This window comes from Sphaeramia orbicularis, chromosome 1, assembly GCF_902148855.1.
Source record: "Sphaeramia orbicularis chromosome 1, fSphaOr1.1, whole genome shotgun sequence".
In the NCBI taxonomy this organism is placed as follows: domain Eukaryota; kingdom Metazoa; phylum Chordata; class Actinopteri; order Kurtiformes; family Apogonidae; genus Sphaeramia; species Sphaeramia orbicularis.
Genome location: NC_043957.1, coordinates 30,440,924 through 30,463,863, shown reverse-complemented (window position 1 = coordinate 30,463,863; position 22,940 = coordinate 30,440,924). Strand labels below are relative to the sequence as shown.

Below are 22,940 nucleotides of genomic sequence, written 5' to 3'. Positions count from 1 at the left end.
TCCCTGTCTATTATGGACTGTAGCTGTAGGGATGTAACGGGAGTGATTAGTTAACAGACATAATGTGTCATAATCTAATAAACAAATTGGAAAAGACACATTACATATTGCTGTCTATTTCCAATGTGTGCAGTCATTTGTGTTCATGTGTCTGTAAATATTTACATTAGAGGTGTGTTTCTGCAGTGTTCCTTGTGGAGGTAGCTATCAGCCTCACAGCGTGCCTCTGTCTGCTTTAGTTCCCATTTGGCATCATTTCCATTTTCCATAAATAGTCGGTGCTGGTTTTGCAGATGTCAGGTGTTATTGTGACAGCAGAAATCAGAAATCACTGACTTCATGAATATATCCTTTTATTCAAAATAAACATATATATATATATATATATATATATATATATATATATATATATATATATATATATATATATATATATATATATATATATATATATACACATCAACAGCACATAAATAGCTTTTTTAAAGGCGAAATATACAACATAATCTGTGTGTGAAAACATTCCTGCCAGGACCATTTCCATTCAGCTTTTTGTTTGCAACAAATGACCAATGTTATTTACATCCATCCCCTTATTCCCACACATCTACTTGACAACCCACTGGTGCGACTGCTTGTTGCCCATTACCTTTCCAGAACTATTTTAACCACAGTAACCACCTACTGATAACACTATGACCAGAACGCATCATAAATATTTTCTATTACCTTCACCTTACTGCAAAACCAAAAAAGGACTGTTCACAATAAAAGCCTAAGGGCTGACAGTAGTGCAGTACAGTATTTCAGTGACCATAAAGAACAAAAAGTAATGTGCTGATTAAAATTGCACTGTAAACAAGCAAACTGCACCATGACACCAACACTAGCTGCAACATTTCTTGCTGGATTTACTACCATCAAGGTTTTTGTGGAGGAAAACTCACACAGTATAATGGCAAAGTAGTAAATGTACACACAAAGAAGAGAAAATACACCACACTGTAAGCCACATATTCAGTTTTCTGTAGAGAGGTTGGTGGGTTTGGTTCAGTGATGGCTACATGACTGTAGGAGTACACAGAATAGGCAAACAGCTACATTTACCTTTGTGTAACAAGCAAGCCTTTAATTCTGCAAATGAAAATGCTCCTCAGCTTCACTTGTCAAAATTTACCCTTAACATCGAGTGAACAGAAATTGAAGAAACCTGAATTTTCACATTTACTATTTAAACACAAACAAAAGGTAATGGTGAATTTGTGAATCAGTGCTGTTTAAGTAAACATAATGGCTGTTGCCACAGTACTGTAGGACTACCTTTCTCATTTGTCAATATCCACAGAGCCAATCAGTGTCCTCGTTATATCATGTGTAGACTGGTAACTTGTCACCCTGCTGCCACAGTACTGTGGCAAAAATCCGGTTACAGGAAAAGGCTAGGTAGCAGTTACTGGATCTTTTATGGATTCTAAAAGTTTCATATCCATACATGTATCGTTTCAAAAAATATCTGCGTCAAGGCGGAAATGGGAAAACTGTACACAAACACAGACAGAGCCGCAGGATACACTAAAATCACACAGTAGTAGTACTAAAAGAATACAGTGAGCATGCCCATGAGATCCTTCTTCTTCAGCGTGCAGAGTACAAACATGAACACAACAAGAAAAAGAAGATAGCAGGTTTTATTGTAGTAGTGCTAATAAACTTAGCAGCGCTTGCAATACAAACACAACTCAGTAATCTACCATTGTTGTTGTTGTTGTTGTTTTTGTTGTTGTTACCTGTGGGGTTTTCTTTTTTTTTTTTTAACATCTGGGGTTTTCTTCTTCTGGTCACGTTGTACTATGGTGTCATGGTTTTGCCTATCCATATGGCAACGCAAGGGTGGCGTTGTGACATTTTTCCATTCCGTTTCAGGGCACCGACAACACCAGTGTCAAGTGGACAAAAGGCCAAAACGATATAAAAGTTTTGCAGATTGACATAATTTTGTTGTCGTGTGTACCATATATCACTACAGTACTGTGTATAAGAGGCTAATGAGTTTATGTAACAGTATCCATGATTGTCTCTGTGGCAACAAAATGTTGTTGTCAGTGTCACAGTACAAATGCTTACATTTGATTGACTCTGTGGCAATAGACAAGCCAATATTTTGTACCACAGTACTGTGGCAGTAACCATTGCCGTAAGTAAAACTGTACAAGAAAAAGGGTCCTATGTGAATTTACCTTCATCTTATATCCAAAAATGTGTATTTTTCATATTCACAATGAATGTACACAATCCCTTCCAACCAGCTTCAGAATCCAAATGCCACTGTTTGTTTCAGGGGAAAAAATACATTTGTACATTTTGTTTGAGATATAAAAAGAATGTAAGACAAGCAAGTAAGGCCTAACTCTATCTGTCTTGTTTTAGATCAGTAATGGTTTCAGACAATGGCTGAAAAGGCACTTACACATGATGGTTGGATGCAAAGAAAAGTGGAGCCTGACATCCAGCTGAGGACTGTTACATTACAATGAATCACGATGTTTCAATGCATCACTAGTGAAGCGGAAGCAGCGAAATGTCAGAATATGAGAAAATCCACTTTTGTGCATGCTTTATTTTGATTCATTATTGTTCTTGTTGAGCCACAGAGGCAGAGGGTGAAGCCAGAGATGTGGGGGTTGGAGGTTCAACTGCGTTTACAATAGCGGCATTCACTGTAGTGGTCGGTCCATTTCCTGCAAAAATAGAGGGAGATTGACTCGGAGAGGTGAAGCGGTGAAGGTCTGCAGCCGTGTGAGAAGTAGGAGAGCCTGGAGGTTGAGGAGAGACCTTCAGAGAGAAGAGAAGGAGGAGGATGGGAAGTTAAAGACAAGAGGAGTTTCGGATGTACAAATAGGCATGTGTCTGCCTCTGCTCTCAAGTTCTTCATCATTCATCATAGGCTCAGGTTGAATACTGGTAATGTTTACAGCACTCAAAACACCTCCTGTGTGAAGAAATCATTAAGTGGTCTTCTCTGTCTGAGACATGATATGCATATGATTAGTTTACTTACAAGACTGAAACAGAAGTTGCTATCCTATGTCATATCTTTGCTTGGCTAGTTTTTTTAACCCATAAAGACCCAAACATCTACCAACTACCAAAATCATTCACTAATATAAAATGTTTAAAATAATAACAGGTGTAAAATACAGTTTTTAATCTTTTCATGGTCATCAGACACATTTGGACATTCAGAGGCACCATAGTGAAAGTGGAAACAGTCATATTCTACAACATTGATTCACCAGTAGAACCCATGGATCAATGGCAGAGGATGGAAACATTTATTTTATTGTTCAGGTAATGACAGTTAGCAGAAAAATAGATTTTTTTTCTTCAGTTTTCTCTTTTTTAAATATAATAACCCACAACTTTAATCTGAGCTTTAATGAACATTGACATAATCCATAAATTATATAGGACAACACCATATGTATATATATATATATATATATATATATATATATATATATATATATATATATATATATTTATATATAGAGATATAGATATAGATATAGATATTAGGCCTGTGTACCGAACCGAACCGTTTCGGTACACACCTGTTCGGTTCGGTACACAGCTGTACCAAAACGGCACAGCATGTTGAGAAAAAGAAAAAGGAACGAAAGACGTTTGATGCAGAACTTTAAATCCGCACAAGTTTCACACAGACATATGGAAGGATGCACACACTGACCCAAAATATGAAATAGCAGCTGATATAAAGTTAAAAAAACAAAAAACAAATGTGATGTGAACCTGGAAGGAAGAGACTGGAGACCCTCCACCATCATTACAGTCCAGTTTGGACCAGTTCAGGTTCAGGTGAAAGACAACAACGAGGAAAGAGACGTTAATAAGACGGACGTTGTTTGGCCCCTAGGAACTACGGTAGTTTTAAAATACTGACATTAGCTCTGTCTGTCTGTCTGTTTGTCTGTCTGTCTATCACGCCCGCTGTATAATAAGGAATAAATAGAACGTTGAAAGTATGTAAAGTTTCACTTTTGTTTCACGATAGCGTTTGTTACATTAGTTATGGACCGCACCCCCAGGTATATAACTGCGCGCCCCCCCTACCCCCCGGCTCCGACAAAAAAAAAAAAAAAAAAAAAAAATCCCCCGTGCACACAGGCACACAACACAGTTTGTTCTCCGTCCTAAAATAAATAATTTGGTTCATTGTGTTGTTAATGTTTCTCTTCAGTTTGTTTCAACAGAATACCAGTTCATCCTCTTGTTAATGTTGCACTTCATGCGGAATTTTTTTTGTTATTTTTATGCAGAATGAGAACTGACAGAACTGTGATTAGATTTTTCTTGTTTGTTCGAAACTACCTTTCAGGGAAAAGTGCAATACAAATGTTTAAAATACATTTAGTAATATTAATAATTTATTTTATTTTCTACTTGATTTGTAGCAGCAGAATTATATTATTCCTGTTTTTCTATATTCTATTGTCTCCAAAAATTGGGGGGAAAATGTACAAAAAAATTCATAAATGCATTAATAGACATTTTGAGGGGTTTTCTTTCTTCCCGTACCGAACCGAAAAAAAACCAAACCATGGCTTTGAAAACCGAAAACGTACTGAACCGAAAATTTTGTGTAACGTTACAGGCCTAATTTATATATATATATATATATATATATATATATATATATATATATATATATATATATATATATATATATATATATATACTTAAGAAAGGTTAAAAATAGTTTAAAGCAAGTATATCAAATGTGATCTAAACTTTTTACAAAGCAATGAATTAAAAAAAATCTCTCACTTCTGAATTAGCGTCCTGTATATTTATTAAACAGTGTTTTTTGAATTTATATTTTACTATTTTGTTTAAGGCAGTTATGTGATCCCTCCCCTTTGTCTGCCTAAATATCCAACAGAAGGATTACACAATAACCACTGCACAGACTTTCATGAGGCTTGGCGGGATGAGCTCCTTAAGTTTTGGAGCAGATCCATTAAAAGGTGTAGAGACTGGAATAGTCTTTCACTTTCTTTAACACTGAGTAGCTGGAGGCTAACGTCGAAAATAGAATGGTATTAAGCTTACAGACGAATTTGAAATAAGAGCTTTGTTACTATGGTAACAGTCCATTGAACCAAATGTGGTGTAACTGAAGAGAGAATATTCAGACACGTCATAGCTTTGGGACTCTTATGGAAGAGGTGGCTCACTTCTGTCACTAAACAACCACTTAGTTAAACTGTTGTTTTCATGACAATCACATGACCTCTTTGATGATCTCCTACATCTCATAATCAATTAGCAAATCATGACACCACCTGGTAAAACCTAAAATGACCAAAACAATAATTTTATGTGAGAAGTGAACGCTTGAGCTGCTGTAACCATGGGGCGAGGAAGTATCTTACATGTGTAATACCACAGACAGCCACTGGCAGTGACTCCAAAAAGCCCTGACTCCCATAGATACTGAGCTTCAGCAATTATTTTCCTGGAGTCATCCCAGTATCACAGGTTTAATTTGGAAATGATCTGATGGTGCATCTTTCCATTGCTGATGCATTAATCAGATCTCTTCTCTGATATGTGCCATGTTGAGCACTGATTGGCAGGTCAGTATGACAGCTAACTTGCCTACTGCATTAGGCTTTAAGGTTCTCTTTATTACCTCCACCAAGGAGGTTATGTTTTTGCTGGCATCTGTCTGTCTGTCTGTCTGTCTGTCTGTGTGCAAGATAACTCAAAAAGTTATGGACGGATTTGGATGAAAATTTCAGGAAATGTTGATACTGGCACAAGGAACAAATTATTAAGTTTTGGTGGTGATTGGGGTGGGGGGGGCACGGATCTGCTTTGGTGGAGGTCTGCACTTTCCAAGTGCTTTTCTAGTTTAATAATATTTTTTTTTTCCTGGCAAACATTTCAGCTGTAGGTAGGGCTGCTCGATTATAGGAAAAAAAAATAATCACGATTATTTTAGCAATAATTGAAATCACGATTATTAAAAACGATTATTTGTTAACCTTAAAGTTGTTTATTTTTTTCTTGCAAAACAATGTAAAATATACTCTTTTAACATAAATAAAGCTTTTAACCACTAAAACAAAGTATGTTCACTTTTGTACGAAACAAAAAAATCTTTGAATGCAAATAAGTGTACTGTAAATTCAAGTATGTTTCCTTTTGTAAATAAATAGTGCACTGTAATTAAACTGCTATAGACTTGCCATAGAACTGTAGCAATAAAAAAAAAAAAAAACTCACGTAAAGTGCAAATTATAAATTCAAGTATGTTCAATGTAGTATGAAACAGTAAATTCAGTGGCGTGCCGTGAGGTTTCAGTTAAGGCCTTCTGTATACATCAGCCATGTAGAATACGTACGTTAGGGTTATACGGGTTATACGGGTTAGGGTTAGGTTAATACGGGAGTTGCAGCGTAAAGAGATTCGGAGACTGAAGATTGCATTGCGGGCGAAGTTGTAAACGGAGTTGTTTTTATGTGTTTTAGTTTTTCATAAGATTATGATAACGGTGGCGGTGGTTAAACTTTAGATGGTTTAAAGGTTTGTTGTGTTACCGGTCGGTGCGGACACAACTACGAAACACTTTTTGCACGTGATGTGTTTTTGCTCTTCGTCTTCTTCATCAAACCCAAAGTGATTCCATACAATTGAATTTGACTTGCCTTTTTTGTTTACCAAGCACTTCTGCTGTGATACTCTTGCCGTTTGTCCAGGTCGCTAGGTACAACTGTCCTCTTGGGGTGGACCTGCCGGCTAGCTGGCAGCCGTAGCTTAGAGGGGGGCGGGGCAGAGCAGCTCATGGGAGCTTGCGTGCGCGTGAATTAAAACAACTCAAAATTAATTTTTTTTTTTTTTCGATTACATAATTTTTGTAATCGTTGCATGTAATAATCGAAATCGTAATCGAATTTCGATTAATTGCACAGCCCTAGCTGTAGGTGTGGTTAGTAGGTTAACCTAACTAGACTGTAAAATGATTGTCTTACCCAGTGCTAGATGAAGTTTTATCAAGTGAGTAAACTAGCCCTTAAACTCTTGTAGTCCAGCCCCTTTGTCCATAAATGGTCACTTCTGGATCCAACAAAGCCAACACAATGATGGCCAAATCTCAAACTACTGTAAGTTCAGACACCAATGGGTTATGTAATATTCCTCTGTATAGTAGTTATATAAAGTCCACAGAGTCAGAATGTTAACAGAAGCTTTATATTCTGAAATGTAGTTACCAACGTGCACTTTTTGTCTGTTTTCTTCTTTCTACAATAAAAAAACAAGTTAAAAAGTAACTAGAGTTACAAATGACCACAATATTCCCATAAACATTGGCAAAATGTTGGGAATGAGACTATATATTGATACTTATTTCAATTCCATTTGCTGAAACATCCAATGCAATTGACTTACAGTGAGCCTGTTTACATGCACACCAATACTCCAATCATTATCCGATTTCTGGAGTTATCAGATTATTCAAGTGATAAACAGAACAATCTGAATGGCTTTATCTGATCACAGCAGTTAACTGATTATGGGAAATCAGATTAACACACTTAGATTTCTCCCCAATACTCTGATGTCTTCACGCATGTATACAGGTTAATCTGATTTATTTATTTATTTTACATCTGAGCATGTGTAAACACAATTAAAAATAGTAGAGAACGGACGCTATGTAGTCAAACGTGCGTGGAAGACAACAGGAAGTTTAAGTTTACCATCACTATGTATGTACGAACTCGTAAAGAAATCCGATAATGGGTTGGAGTGTCTAAACCAGGGTTTTTTGATTATCGGATTTCCTAAGTGCATGTAAATGCCATCAATCTGATTATTACAATTATCTGATTACTCCCGGATATCAGACTTTTATGGTCAGTTAAACAGGCTCACTGAGTTTAAAAAGGAATTCTATTTATACACAAATTATATACAAATAAGGCTGTATTTACATCATCAGGACAAACAAGAGCAAGAAGTAGTAGTCCACAATAGATCACAAAGAGAAGAGTGGACAACTAGTCTTGCTTGATCTCCAAGTGCCCTTTCTAATTTTACACTGTTATTCAACATCATTGTAGATGAGGGTCAGCCCTTGAAATTTTTCGGAGAATAAATGAAGATAAAATATGATATTTAACTTGTTTAAGATAAAATACTGTGACCTGGCTTTGAGAGTACCAAGGTGATCATTGTATCAGTGATGGATGACTTTAACATATTTCCAAGGATGAGGGTGGACAAAAGGTGCACTTTTCATAACCTTGGACAAGTTGAGTCTCATCAGACCTTATTGTCATTGTCCTGTACAATTTATTTAATTAGACACTCTTTAATCAAACAGTACTTCACATAAAATCTTTCATCTCTGACTTCATAAATGTTCTTAATTATTGCCTATTCATCAGAGTTTATCTACCTTCCTTTCTACAATTGGTTGGTATGACATACGCATGCACCTGCCTGTTGATTAATTCATAAGTGTTTGACAATCTTAAGAAGGAGAGCTGCCAGTCATGATGCATCAGCCTCATCAGTGATGCAGAAAACTATGTGTGTGTGCTAGTTCACTCCACTGGTTTTAGAAAATCATCAAACCCTGAATAATTCATGCATCCTATTTGACTCAATGCTACACCAAGCATAGATGATTTGTTATTACATATTGTTACTTTCTTTTTAAATTTCTTTTTTTTTCTCTCTTATTCCATTAATCTTTTGCTCTTAATTTTCCATTCAAGAACAGATTGTTGTTAAATATTCGTTCACTGTAGTCTTTCCAGTATTTCAGTTTTGGCTTGAGGCTTTCTTCACATTCATCTACTGGACGAAGAATGTCTTGTGGCTGTTAAGAAAAATAGGGCTAATGGCCCTTTAGCTCACTGGCATGTTCTATCAAGAATGAAACACAAGCTGAATTTGCAAGGTTGTAATGATAATAATACATTTTATTTGTAATCCACTTTACATGTTTATCTAAAAGCCTCAAAGGCAGGGTACAATAAATACGATTAAAAAGAAAATCAGAAAATTTAAAAAAAAAAAAAAAAAATGTTGGTTGTCAGGTTGTCAGATTCTGTCTCTATGTCAGAGTCATGTGGTCTTAATGCAGGAGGTCAATCTCCCAATAGAAGTGGGTGGTACTTTCACTGAAGGAGAACTCAACTAATTAAATGAAAGTCCATGCATGACTTCCTATCAGTGCTCAATAGTGACTATATTGATATCTGTAACCATTTCCACATTATAAGCCATCAAAATATGGACCATTATAAGTTAAGGCACATTTTTAATAGTGCAAAAATTTGTCAAAAAAGTAAAATCTATGTTTTTCAAAAATGTGAACACACTTCGTAGATATTATCTGAAGGAAGCTACATATAAAATTTGAAATGAATCTGACCAGTAATTTAGTCAGAGAAGATGTTTGAAGAAACTGATAATGAAGACAACAGCAGACGCGCCTTCACAACAGTTCATGGCCTACTGGCTGGTCAGCTAAAAATCTGAATTTTAAGGTTCAGTGTGTACGATTTAGTGGGATTTATGAGGATGTAATTACAGAAATAGAGAACAATATACAACATTGTACTTTACCTACATTACCATCACCATAAGTGTTAGTGTTGACTATAGCTAAAGGCTCAAAATAGACAAAACGCACAGGGGCTCAAACAGTTTTTAGCAGCTGCCATAGAGGATGGTGGTGGAAGAGATATAAGAGAGTCTAAATAAGTGTAACATCTACCAGAGGTCTTTAGTTGATTAGAAGATTATTTATACACAGCATGGCCAAAAAAATTCCAGACCTGGATTTAACTCCACATTGCAGTTATTAATATATTTCAGCTCCCACATGTTCTTTTAACACTAACAGATGCAGTGAGTAGCTTCTCATTTCATAAACATCCATCAGTTTGAAGAGAGCATAAAGACTGGACTGAACCTGAATATATTGAATGACCAGGTCTGAACATCAGACCTGAAGACACGTACCCCACTGAGAATATTTGAGATGTATTGGAGAAGATTTTATGTGAAGGTCAGACTTTTACATTATCAGTGTAAAAAATTAATGCAACTCTGGGCAGGAATAAATGTAAATATATTCAGATTGTGTATTAGCATTGTGTGGCATTTACAATTTTACTGTAAATGTGTCTCATAATCAAAGACTGTGTGTGTGTGTGTGTGTGTGTGTGTGTGTGTGTGTGTGTGTGTGTGTGTGGGCGGGTGTGTGTGTGTAAGGCTTGACTTTGTCCAACCCTTTCTATGTTGTTCATTGATAACAACATGCAACATATGTTTTCCAATGGCGATTGACAAAACATCAATTTACTTCTTGTTATTACAAATTGATGATGATTGATGCAGAAATTCATGCATATAAACAAAGATTAGAACAAGAGCATGACTATGATGTTGTTTAAGAACTGCTTCAGTCCAGAATTTTAGAAAAATAGGTCCTTTTCTGCAGGACTGTATTGCAGTGAAAAAATATAGTGACTTTCAGTTCTTGTCAACAAAATTCCTCATGGTATCCATCTTATGCAGTCTGTGTATAAAAATATCATGGACTTCTAGGACTACAAAATTATCTTATTTTTGCTTTTTCATATGCTTATATATCTGTGGTTTCATATCAATTTATATGTAAAACCATCTTTTTTAATGTATTGCTTAGTCTTTCGTATTTCATACTATATATGTACAGGGTGGGGAAGCAAAATTTACAATGAACATTTAGTTGTTTTTTCTCAGCAGGCACTACATCAATTGTTTTGAAACCAAACATATATTGATGTCATAATCATACTTAACACTATTATCCATACCTGTTCAGAAACTTTTGCCCATATGAGTAATCAGGAAAGCAAACGTCAAAGAGTGTGTGATTTGCTGAATGCACTCGTCACACCAAAGGAGATTTCAAAAATAGTTGGAGTGTCCATAAAGACTGTTTATAATGTAAAGAAGAGAATGACTATGAGCAAAACTATTATGAGAAAGTCTGGAAGTGGAGGAAGCAACAAAAAACATACCAAAGCTTTTATTAAAGCTCTCAAATCCAAAATCCTAAAGGATCCAACCAAATCCATGAGAAAAATAGCAATTGAACTTGAGGTAGACAACAAGACCGTTAGAAATGCAGTAAAATATGATTTGAAGTTAAAATCTTACACAAGAACACCAAAACACTTCTTGACAACAGCAACAAATCCAACTTTAATCATGGAATCATGTTTATGGCCGCCTTCTAGCCCAGATCTAAACCCTCTGGATTATGCTTTTTGGGGCGTTTTAGAACATGCTACCAATAGAACATCACACAGCAATGTCGACTTTCTTAAAGATACTATTAAAGAAGAATGGGAGAAGTTGTCACCCAAATATTTGGGGAACACTTGCGGAAGTTTCAGGAAGCGTGTGAAGGCAGTTATTGAGAAAGAAGGAGGACACATAGAATAAAAACATTTTCTATTATGTAAATTTTCTTGTGGCAAATAAATTCTCATGACTTTCAATAAACTAATTGGTCATACACTGTCTTTCAATCCCGGCCTCAAAATATTGTAAATTTTGCTTCCCCACCCTGTATGTCTATACATATATATATATATATATATATATAGATAGATATAGATATAGATAGATATAGATATAGATATATAGATATATGTGTATATACATATATATATATATATATGTCACATCACATCATATATATATATATATATATATATATATATATATATATATATATATATATATATATATGTCACATCACATCATATATATATCACATATCTTATTTGTCATAATATACCATATATGTGTGTGTATGTGTGTGTGTGTGTGTGTATAAGTGCTGGGCAGTGATTAAGATTTTTAATCGCAATTAATGGCATGGATTTCTGCTATTAATCGTGATTAATCGCATTGCTTTTTTTTGGGGGGGGGGGGGGGGGTTGCCGGCATCAACAGCATGTATTGCCTTTAAGTGATATTTCAGACTTGAAGTACTCCGGTGATAAAACAATTCCACATTGCAGTGCTTCCAAACAACTTTGTCCTTCTCAACCCCACCATCTGAAGACATTTAAAAGGAAAATGTCCATGTAAAAGACTGCTACTTTTCTCCATGTTTATGTCCCCACCAGTTTATTTCCACTTGTGAGTGACTGACAGGAGTCTTAAGCCCACTAATAAATACTAATACTAGTAAGCCCAATAATATGTGACGTTCAGTTGTTAAAAGCAAGCGAAGAGGGCCCTCTAGTGGTCGGAAAAGTTGCACTAACGTATGTTTTGTCCTTTCGGTGTTACCATAGTCAGGTCGGACATAAGACGGCACTAACTAAGAAAATAAAGACAAAATAAATCAATTAGTTATGTCTATTAATGATATGCATATTCACAGAGAATGCATAGATGTAATTATTATAAACTTAAATTGACTGCTAATACAACAGTCACATCGTAAGTAAGTAAAGGTTAGTTCAAAGGCTGGCATATTATACCTAAACACAGTCAATGAATTTACATAAACTTAGCATGAGCCTGCATAAAGAACTAGCAACCCATCTCCGACTGTTAGCATAAACGAATTAGCTTAAACATGTTAATAACACATTGTAATAAACACATCTAAAATAACGTCATAAACATGTTTCCAACGGCACGTTTGCATGTGAAATTATTTAGCAAAAAACAGAATGATTGATACATACAGGCGTTGAACTGCAGGAGATACCCAAAGTTTGATTCAGCATTACTTGGAAAGTTCGCTGGCTTTTCTCCTCTCAGCACGAGCAGCATGAGTTTCAAAATAAGAGTCCGTATGTATAAATGAACTAAGACTTGCTTGAAAGGCAGAACAATAATAAAACGGCATTAACGTGAGATTAAAAAAAAAAAAATTGTCGGCGTTATTTAATGAATGCGTTAATGCGGTAATAATACGTTAACTTGCCAGTCCTAGTATGTGTGTGTGTGTGTGTGTATATATATATATATATATATATATATATATATATATATATATATATATATATATATATATATATACATATATACATATATACACATACATACACACACACACACATATATATATCACATATCTTATATGTCATATACCATTTTCTCTATGGATACCTACATTTTATTCTCTAAACATTGATTTGTGATTTGTCAATTACAACAAAGCTAAATCTAATGTAATCTTTTCTAATTTATTGCAGAATATCTTTCTATCATGTCACACAACATGATTCACTTTGCCTTTTTTTTTTTTTTTAATTTCGAATAAAAAAATAAAAAAAAAATTAAAAAAAAAAAAAAAAAAAACACCAGGAAAAAAAGTTTAAAAAGTAAAAAAAAAAAATTGAAAAATTGAAAAATTGAAAAATTGAAAAGGAGCAAAAAGGAGAAGAATAGCTTATATACTCCCGCTTCGTTACCAGGGATGCACCGATACCGATACCAGTATTGGGTTTGGGTCCGATACTCAGCGTGTGTACTTGTACTTGTACTCGTAAAAGTACTCCAATACAACTGCACTGATACCACTTACGGCAGCGTCACATTCGCAGTTAAGTGGAGCAGGTATGTGGTGGAAGAGTAATGTCAGCAGTGTGGAATTTTTTCAAAATAAATGATGGTGACAAAAGTAACGCTGACTGCAAGTAACGTTAAAGACACAGACGGATACAGACGGAGCGTTCTGTCCATCCTCTGTGTACATTCCATCTGTTTTCCAGGTGCTCGCAGATGCGTACTCAGATGGAGAATACCATCAGAACCGCAGAGGTAGAGGATCTGTTCAAAGAGCAACTGTGTGAGTTAGAGAAAAACTACTGATATATTTATGACAACTACCTTCATCAATATCAACATTAGTATCCACATTAGTGTTACTTCTGTCGTCTCCATGTTTGTTATTACTGACTTTCTTCTTCTTCTTCTCCAAAAACTTTACTCTTCTTCATGGTATTTGTCCAGTATGGTTAATTAAGAGCAGCGCCCCCTGGTGGATTAATTGAGAAACGCTCATTCCAACACATTAAATGTCAGTAGCAGCACTTTGTTCCAGTCAGACTAATGACAACGACAATAAAGCACATTTTCAAAAGTAACTAAGAACTGTAATAGTATTAGAAAGCACTCATATGGGTACTCAGTATCAGAAACTACTCAAATGTAAGTACTTGTACTTGTACTTTGTCTGGAAAAAAGTGGTATCGGTGCATCCCTACCCCTTACCCAATCTTTTTCTATTGATCATAAAGTCCAATGTCAGTTCCTCATAGTACCTGAACAAATCCTACACATGTCCAGATACATTTTCAACGGTCCTTTAATTCACCATGCTCACCTCTTGAACACACACTCACACACGTACCTGGCTGCACTGAGGGTTGTGGTAAACCTGGTTACGAGGGGAGACCAAGGCGCAGTCGTGTGCTGTGGTTTTCTCAGTGCGTGGAGCGCTTGGGTCACCGTCATCTACGCCATTGGTTTTACACCGCACACTCTTTACACACAACACCTGTAGGACCACAGCAACATGTGACATGGGTTAAATATAGACGATTTAGAGCACCACTACAAAATCTACACATCATCCTCCTCTGTTTTAGAGAAACCATAGAGTATTTACACATATACACCACCAACTACAAACATTTTAGGAATACAGTATTGGTTATATAATTCTGTTATTCCATATTCTTTTTTACTTAACCCTCAAAGACATAAACAGCCACTAAAAATCAAAAATCTACTGAAATAAAATGTTAAATAACTTCAAAACCACTAGTCCTATCAATTCATGTAAATAATTCAGGTAGAAAGTGATTTCAAACCTTTTCACCATCATCAAATATGACCCATATGGATGTTCAGAGACTGTTTAGTGAATGTGGAAACACCGCCATATTTTGCAACAGTGATTCCAAGAAGTCTGACACAATGTAATGCTTGTAGATGCTTCTTTTTAGGATCACTTAATGACATATTTTGCTGCAAAAGTCCCATTTGCCTTAGTTTTCTCTGTTTTGATATCTAACCTTTGAAAGTACTTTGATGATCATCTACATGCAGTAAATCAATTAAAGAACACCTAATTTTCACTGAAAAATGAAAAATGCAGAGGATCATATTATAATGAATGGTGATAAGTCAGTTGGGAAAGGTTAAATGTAAATTGATTTGGAAGTTGATTCAAAAATAGTTTGAGGTCTTTACGTGTTAAAGGAACTAATATCTTTTTTTTTTTTTTTTTTCAAGCAAAATCATAATACTGTCATGTTTGGTTCTGCACACTAAGTCTAAAGTTAAAGAGAAGAATAATTGTTAATAATCCAGTTCATGGACTGATGTTAGGAATATGCTGTTATACATGCAGTGGCTTTATCTGTCTGATAATAACAAGATGGACAATTGGTTTGCTACAGAAGAGACAGCAAAAAATAAATGCCAAAGCCAATGTGTGTCTTCAGTCCCATCCAGAGCTGACATTAACATGTGTCCAGAGCATCAAACGGTGACAGGTCTGATGCGAGGTGTGAACAGACTCAGGATGCAATGAAGAAGCATTCTGATCCGATCACTCATGATGCATTCAGAGGAGGTCTGGGATGCATATCCACTTTCCAGTCATCAGATTGCCTCCACTGCTGCATGAGTTAATACCAGTGCATCAGTGGAGTCATATTCAAGTGCTTGTAGGACGTCTGAAGCTTACAAAAGCCCACAAAGACATGTATGAGTGCTTGTTATGTGTCGTGCTGCAGGAGAGCACTTGAATGACGCTCCACATATTTTTCCTCTGTGAGGAAAGATGGCATTTACAGTTTGCATAATATGATAGAAATTCAAGTAGTTTTTGACACTACAGCTCAGACCTAACATGGTATTAGTGGTGTAATACTTTAGTCAAAAAGAGGTGATAATGTGTAAGAAGTAGAAATGGTAATTACCATTTTATAATTTTTAAATTCATCTGTCTTTTATAAAATAGAAATTTGTTTTAAGTGTTTTCACTGTAAAAAATTGGTTATTACATTACAACTATTGCTAATTACATGATCATTACCATATTATTACATTATTATTTTCAAATTATTGCCCAGTTATTACTGATCTGTAAAGTGCTACAAATTCCTAAATCTATTTTAAGCACCTAAAGACTCAATCATCACTGAAGTGTGTGTCATCCAAAAGAAAAGAACACAGTAAGTGGTCAAAGCAGAAAATGATAAAACAATAGGGGCGTGTATTGGGAAGAATCTGGTGATACGATACAAATCACAATACTAGGATCATGATATGATATATCACGATATATCATGACACTGTTAAAAAGGCAATTTTTAGTTTCTTTCTTTTTTTTTTTAATGATTATTTCCTTGAAGAATTGAATTAAACCAGAAATATGGACAAATACTGAACACATTTTTATTGATCAGAACAGGATCTAATGCTATACCCCCAAATTTTCCTCTGGTCAAACTTAAATTCTGTTTTACAGACATTACAGTTTAAGATCCTCTTCAAACATTCATATTCTATTAGTTCAGAACTAACATCAGAACATTATTTTTGTGCAATCCCAACAAAGGAATTAACATTATTTAATAAAAGAGTGTCAAATAATAATGAATAAAATATAAACAACATAGAAAAACAAAAAACAAAAATGAACCTCCACAATATCTGCATTTGAATAAATACCTAAAAATATCGATACAGTACTTTTTAATATCGATACAGTACTGTGAAACGAAATAGCGCGATATATTGCAGAATCGATATTTTTTTACACCCCTATAAAACACAGTAAGTGATCAAAGGTTTCATATCAAAATTGAAGGTGTTTTGACTGAATCACATCATTTCATGCATGGAGTGGTAAACAAGAAAACATTCCACCTTACAACAGCTATGCAAATGTCATTCAGTGGTGAGTGTGCAGAATACGAAGAAACTGAAATGAAACACTGTACCATGTTTTGGCAATAGAGGAGTGGCTGTACTTGCATACAGAATGAAGGAGATTGGAAGCAATCACCCAGGGTGCATTTAGAGACACATTGTAATGCAGAGTGTGAACAGATGCACTTAAAGACCACATGGGGCAGGATTTTGAAAAACATATGGTAATACCAGCTCTGAACAGCGGTTTTGTGTGTGTGTGTGTGTCTATGTGTGTGTGTGTGTGTGTGTGTGTGTGTGTGTGTGTGTGTGTGTGTGTGTGTGTGTGTGTGTGGGTGTGTGTGTGGGTGTGTGTGTGTGTGTGTGCATTTATTTCAAAAGTAGTAAATGCTTTTGGCCTCTAATCTCCACGCCACGGCTTTGCTTAAATGACATGCTATTTTGGCTAATGTCATGACGTCACTTATAGATTTTAACATATAATCAATTACTTCACTTTGCTGAAAGCTTTACATGATGGATAAGGTTGCATGATCACTGACTGAGATGCACCCTCCTGGAATAATAAGTAGACACAGGAGTCAGGGCCAAGTCTGACAGCTCAGTCGTAAATGTTTTCAGCCCTATAAGGTCACTGTCCAAAAACCAGTCCCATAAGTAAGAAGGTTCCCTGAGCAAATTACCCACAATTCATAGTGCTATGACATCAAACTGAGAGTTATCAGATGTCCTGCAGCATTAAGGCAAAGAGCAGGTGACAAAATAGACTAACACCAGATTAATAAGAGTTTCAGAAATCAGAAGAATTTAAGGATCTAATTACAAACCAATTCATCAACTATTCCTTTTACTCATGTTTTGTGAATGCTAGAATTTTTTTTTTTAGCTGTAGATGCATTGAATTGTCTGGATTAATGAAGTGAGTCCCTGTCCTTTCACATGTTTCCAATGGGACACAACTTTATAGGAAATATGGGAGGTGTCCAGAGGCAAGAAACCAATAATTTTTTAATTCTCCTTAAATTGTGCCACCATTTACACATGTGTTTGTCAATTTAACTATCAGCGACCTAAACAGCAAAAAGCCTCAGTTGACTGAAAGTGTTTTATAACTTCTGAACCAATAATTCCATCAATATGTATAAATAATTCAGCTAAAGGATTTTTTTTTTTTTTTTTTTTTTTTTTTGGAGATTTGCAATGGACCTCACTCTTGCTTTTGGATGAGATGGACCTTGTGATCTTTTGTACGTCAGTGTGTTTAAGCTATTGATTTACCGCTGTTTGTCTGTTGATATTCCAAGTTGTGTTCACCACATCTTATAGTAAGTCATACTCTCAATTAATCTATACCTTTTTAACAAATTTGTCTGTATTTTTCATCCTTTTTTCAAAATGTTCTATTATATTTAATGCCTATTGTCTTGTGCTGCTGTACACTTGAATTTCCCCCTTGGGAGATCAATAAAGTATATCTTATCTTATCTTATCTTATCTTATCTTAATTAATGTATTGTATTTAAGTTTAAAGGTTATCATTCAGTGAGTGATTTAATCTGTGGATACATGCATGTCACCCTCTGCACTCTTACATGGCCATGTTTATGTGTAATAATGTTAAGCATCTCATAAACATGCTTTTCCCAATCACCTTAATATAATATATACACTTCTTTTTATGCAGAATTCCTACTTTTCTGAAGCTTTGTTTAAAGTTGTCCGACAGAAAGCCGTAGAGGATGGGGTTGGCACAAGAGTTGGCGTAGGACAGGATGACGGCAAAGAAGTAAATTCCTGCAGTGACGCTGGACTCAGGGATGATGACCACCAGGTTAACCATGTTGATAATGAAGAAAGGCAGCCAGCAGAGAACAAACACCACCACAATCACCACCACCATCCTTGTCACTTTGCGCTCTGAGCGACGGCGCTTGGTGAAGCCGGCCCTGGCACCTGAAGACTTCACCTGGATGAAGATATTTAATAATGAAGACAGTGATGAATGAGAGACGGAAGTTAGCAATCAAGATGGAAATTAGATTAATATGCTGATCTTTATAAGAGAATAAATTTATATACAAGCTTTGCCAATCACCCTCATGCACATACCTTGATTACGATGAGCAGGTAGCAGAGGCAGATGATGAGCAGCGGTCCAAAGAAGCCCACTGTAGCTGTGTAGAGAATGAAGGCTGTGGACCACACGTCCTTTGGCTCTGGCCATATCATGTTGCAGGAATTAAATGTGTCCTGAAGGGAGTAAAAGATACCACTAATTAATGTAAGTGACAAAAAACATTAAAATTAAGTCACTGTCTGCTCATTGAGATGATGAGTAAATTCAGTAAATAAACTCTGTGCCCCTGGGTCTACAGAGGAGTATAGTAGATGTGTCTGTGGGGAAATGTGAGTTTTCTTTGGACAGTACAATCTGTACTTGAAACACGGAGCAGAAGGTAACTTATCTGCACCTGAAGACCTCTTTGTCGTGTCACCTCATTGTTATCAAACCAGCGGCCTTCAACATGGCTTGCATTATAGAAACTTTCATTCTGAATACATTCCTTCTGCATTTTTTCCATCTTGCTTTTTGTGTTATCTCACTTTGAAGGTTTAATTCTATTTTGCTACTTTTGTGTTCAGCTCGTATTCACAGGCTTGTATGGTTCTACACATAAACTCCAGAGAAGTTAACTCCAGAACACTCAAGCAGGTTTTTCATGAAATTGCAAAAACTTTACAAAAATCTATAAACTACTTTTGACACAACTTTCAAATGAATTTTTCTCTACATCTAACCTTCATTTATTATTACATTATCCTCTACATTTCCTTATTTAATTTACTGATCATGTAGATGTTCATAAAAGTTCAGAGTAAATTCAAAAGTTACTATATAAAAGTACAGAAAACTGAAGCAAAAGTTCCTTTTTTTTTTTCAGCAAAATATAACGGTAACTTCATGTGAAAACCAGCCTAGACAACCACTCTCATTTACCAATCTTCATGGGTTTTACTGGTGAATTAGTGTTGCGGAAGATGATAGTAAGTGGGTTCAGATAATGAATGAATGAAAAAAGATGATAGTGTTTCCATGTTCAATATGCAGCCTCTGAACGTCTAAATGGGTCATATCTGACAATGATGAAAAGCTGAGAAAGTGCATTTTACCTGAATTATTTCAATGTATTGGTATGATTAGTGATTCAACAGTTATTAAACATTTTATATCAGTAGCCACTTTAGGTTGCAGGTGGTTCTTTAGGTCTTTCAGAGTGTTGGACTGCTTGGAGTAACAGCATTAGTCTGTGCAGCTGCACAGTAGGGTTGTTATTGAGTAGCATGGGTGAGTGCATATTCCAGCTGCTACTGGAAAAGTTATGTAAATATAAATATTCTGCATGGAGGAGTGTAAGAGTGAGAGTCCAGTACAAATATGGTGACAGGTATCCTGTGGAGATTTCAGCCACTAGTAGTGTCATGCATTTTATGTTGTTTGATGGGTTTATGTTTGTGTATAGTAATATTTAGTGGCAGCAATGTTTGACTCATGGACCAACAAATTTTAGCAAATGTTAGCAGAACTAACAGGGTCTTTTAGCCTGCATCAGTACTTATTATTTATTTATTGTTGATAATTTAATATATTTATTTCTCATTGTCCTCCAGTGGCCTATCTTGAATTTGTACACTGATTCATGTTTGACATATTGCCCTTTGAATGCTGACTGATGTCTGTGGTAAGCTGCAAATGAATTGCCCTTATGGGATAAATACAGTTTTCTGAATCTGAAAAGATTAAGCTGCTTTCTATAACTATATGCATTCCAATACAGTACAATACAGTTTGTGCAATGATACAACATTTATCTCAAACATTTTTTGGACACATAATGTTGCTGAACCCGGACCTGATGAAGTGAATCAACCCCAGATCATAACACTGCCTTTACAGACTTGTCCTGTAGACACTAGGCATGATAGGTAATCACTTCATCCCCCTCAACAGGGTCATTCTGGACTCATTAGACCACACAACCTTTTTCCATTGAAACACGGCCCAATCTTTATTCTTTCCATCAAACTGATGGATATTTAACAACTGAAAAGCCACTCATTAGTTAAGGTTAAATAACCTGTTGCAGCTGAAACATTTATCATTGTGATAATTATCCAGTGGAAGGATGTCCTCTATTTGCTTGGTTAAACATACAAGGAGCCTTTTTATTATTATTATTCTTACAGTATAATGCACACTTTGTTTATAGAGTTTGTAGATATTTCCTGTATTCAGTTCTGTGATTCACAGGCTGACCTCATGAGCAAATGGGATTGATTAATAAATAATTCATGCTGGTATGCTCATTGGAATGGATCCGCTTTTATGTAGCTATTAATATAAATAGAAAACAGTGCAAAGGCATGTGTTGTGTGGGCTGTTTGATCAATCTGGTATTTAACTGTTTGTCACTGAAAGACTGAGATAGATGTTTTTCTGTGGGCATGGATGGTAGTGTAAACTATTTAAGTCGACTTGTATGGATATTTTGTGAGTTTTTATCAATGTCTGACTTGTACCAGATGCTTCTACCTGGACATCCGAGAAGATGACCACTGGCAGGACCACCACAAAGGACACAGCCCACACAGCTGCGCTCACCACCTTGGCCACGCGAGGGTGACGCCACTTGGTGCTGCGGATCGGGTGAACCACTGCCAGGTACCGATCTATGGACATCACCGTGAGGCAGAAAATAGAGGTGAACTGGTTCATGGAGTCCGCTGTCATGACCACACGGCACAGGAAGGAGCCGAACGGCCAGTAGGAGAGCACATTCTGGGTGGTGAGGAAGGGCAGCCCGATGATGTAGAGTTCATCGGCCACGGCCAGGTTCAGGATGTAGATGTTGGTGACGGTCTTCATCTTGGCGTAGCGCAGCACCACGTAGATGGCCAGAGTGTTACCGATCAGACCTGCCATGAAAACTGTGAGGGAGATGACCGCAGTCACCAGAGTGCTGCTACCCTGGAACGGCACACTCTGAGTGGACATGTTGGAGGAGATGTTGAACAGGCGGGGATAGGGGACGAGGAAAGGCGAGGAAGAGGAGTTCGTGTCCGATGAAGGGGGTAACCAGTGGGTCTGGTTGTGGAGCTCCATTCTGGGGGAGATGGTGCCAAAAAGTCCAGATCTTTTCCTCCCAGCCTCACTTATTAAAGCACAGCCTTTTACTTTTTTGTTTCCCTTTCACTTCAAATGATTCAACCCACCTGTCTTTCAGATAACACTCCCGATATTGAGAAGTACAGTCTATAGCGATCGATATTCTTTCATTAATGTCTTTGGTGCAGATGCGCGCAGGTGTTCTACCTTCTTTGCGTCCTCTTTCTATCTTCACGTCCTACGTTCAACTTAATAAAAACATAAATGATCTCAAAATCAATCAGATCCACAATTATGCACCATAAATTAGACGGTCATGATTCTTTAACGCACATGTGATCCAGTGTGTTGTGCGTCAAACAGAAAAAGTGCCAGATTGGATTTTACGCACGGAATTTAAGTTAGGTTTCATTTTCCATATGATGACCATGCCTTAAAAACACGGCGTACAGACTTGTCCCAACACTCTAGCACTTAACAGGATGCAGTCCACCTATGAATAACATGTTTTAAGTCTCGTTTCACATTGGTAATTCACGCGCAGATCGAGGAAGCAGCGGGTTCACACTGACAGATACCCAGCAGCCAGAAAGTCACAAGTCTCCTTATGTCTTACATCAACAAACAGCCTGAAGTAAAGTCCTCGATGTCAGATCAGTCCAGTTAATCCTCTGGTACTGACGGAAATCTGTGTCCCGGCTCCCAGATGTTCGCTGTCCGTGGTACTGAGAGGAGGCGACTGCAGCTCCACTTCCACTCCAACTTTGTACC

At 36.4% G+C, this 22,940-nt stretch overlaps 1 protein-coding gene across 1 annotated transcript; it reads right to left on the bottom strand.

Moving 5' to 3' along the window:
* Positions 1-2,135: 2,135 nt before the first annotated feature.
* On the bottom strand, positions 2,136-22,914 carry LOC115420656 (somatostatin-like receptor F_48D10.1). The gene is made up of 5 exons (XM_030136113.1): positions 21,597-22,914; positions 19,115-19,255; positions 18,699-18,971; positions 14,472-14,618; positions 2,136-2,832 (listed from the first exon to the last, which is right to left on the bottom strand). Exons 1-5 carry the CDS (start codon positions 22,164-22,166, stop codon positions 2,629-2,631), a joined length of 1,335 nt encoding a protein of 444 aa, XP_029991973.1. The 5' UTR covers positions 22,167-22,914; the 3' UTR covers positions 2,136-2,628.
* Positions 22,915-22,940: the final 26 nt, after the last annotated feature.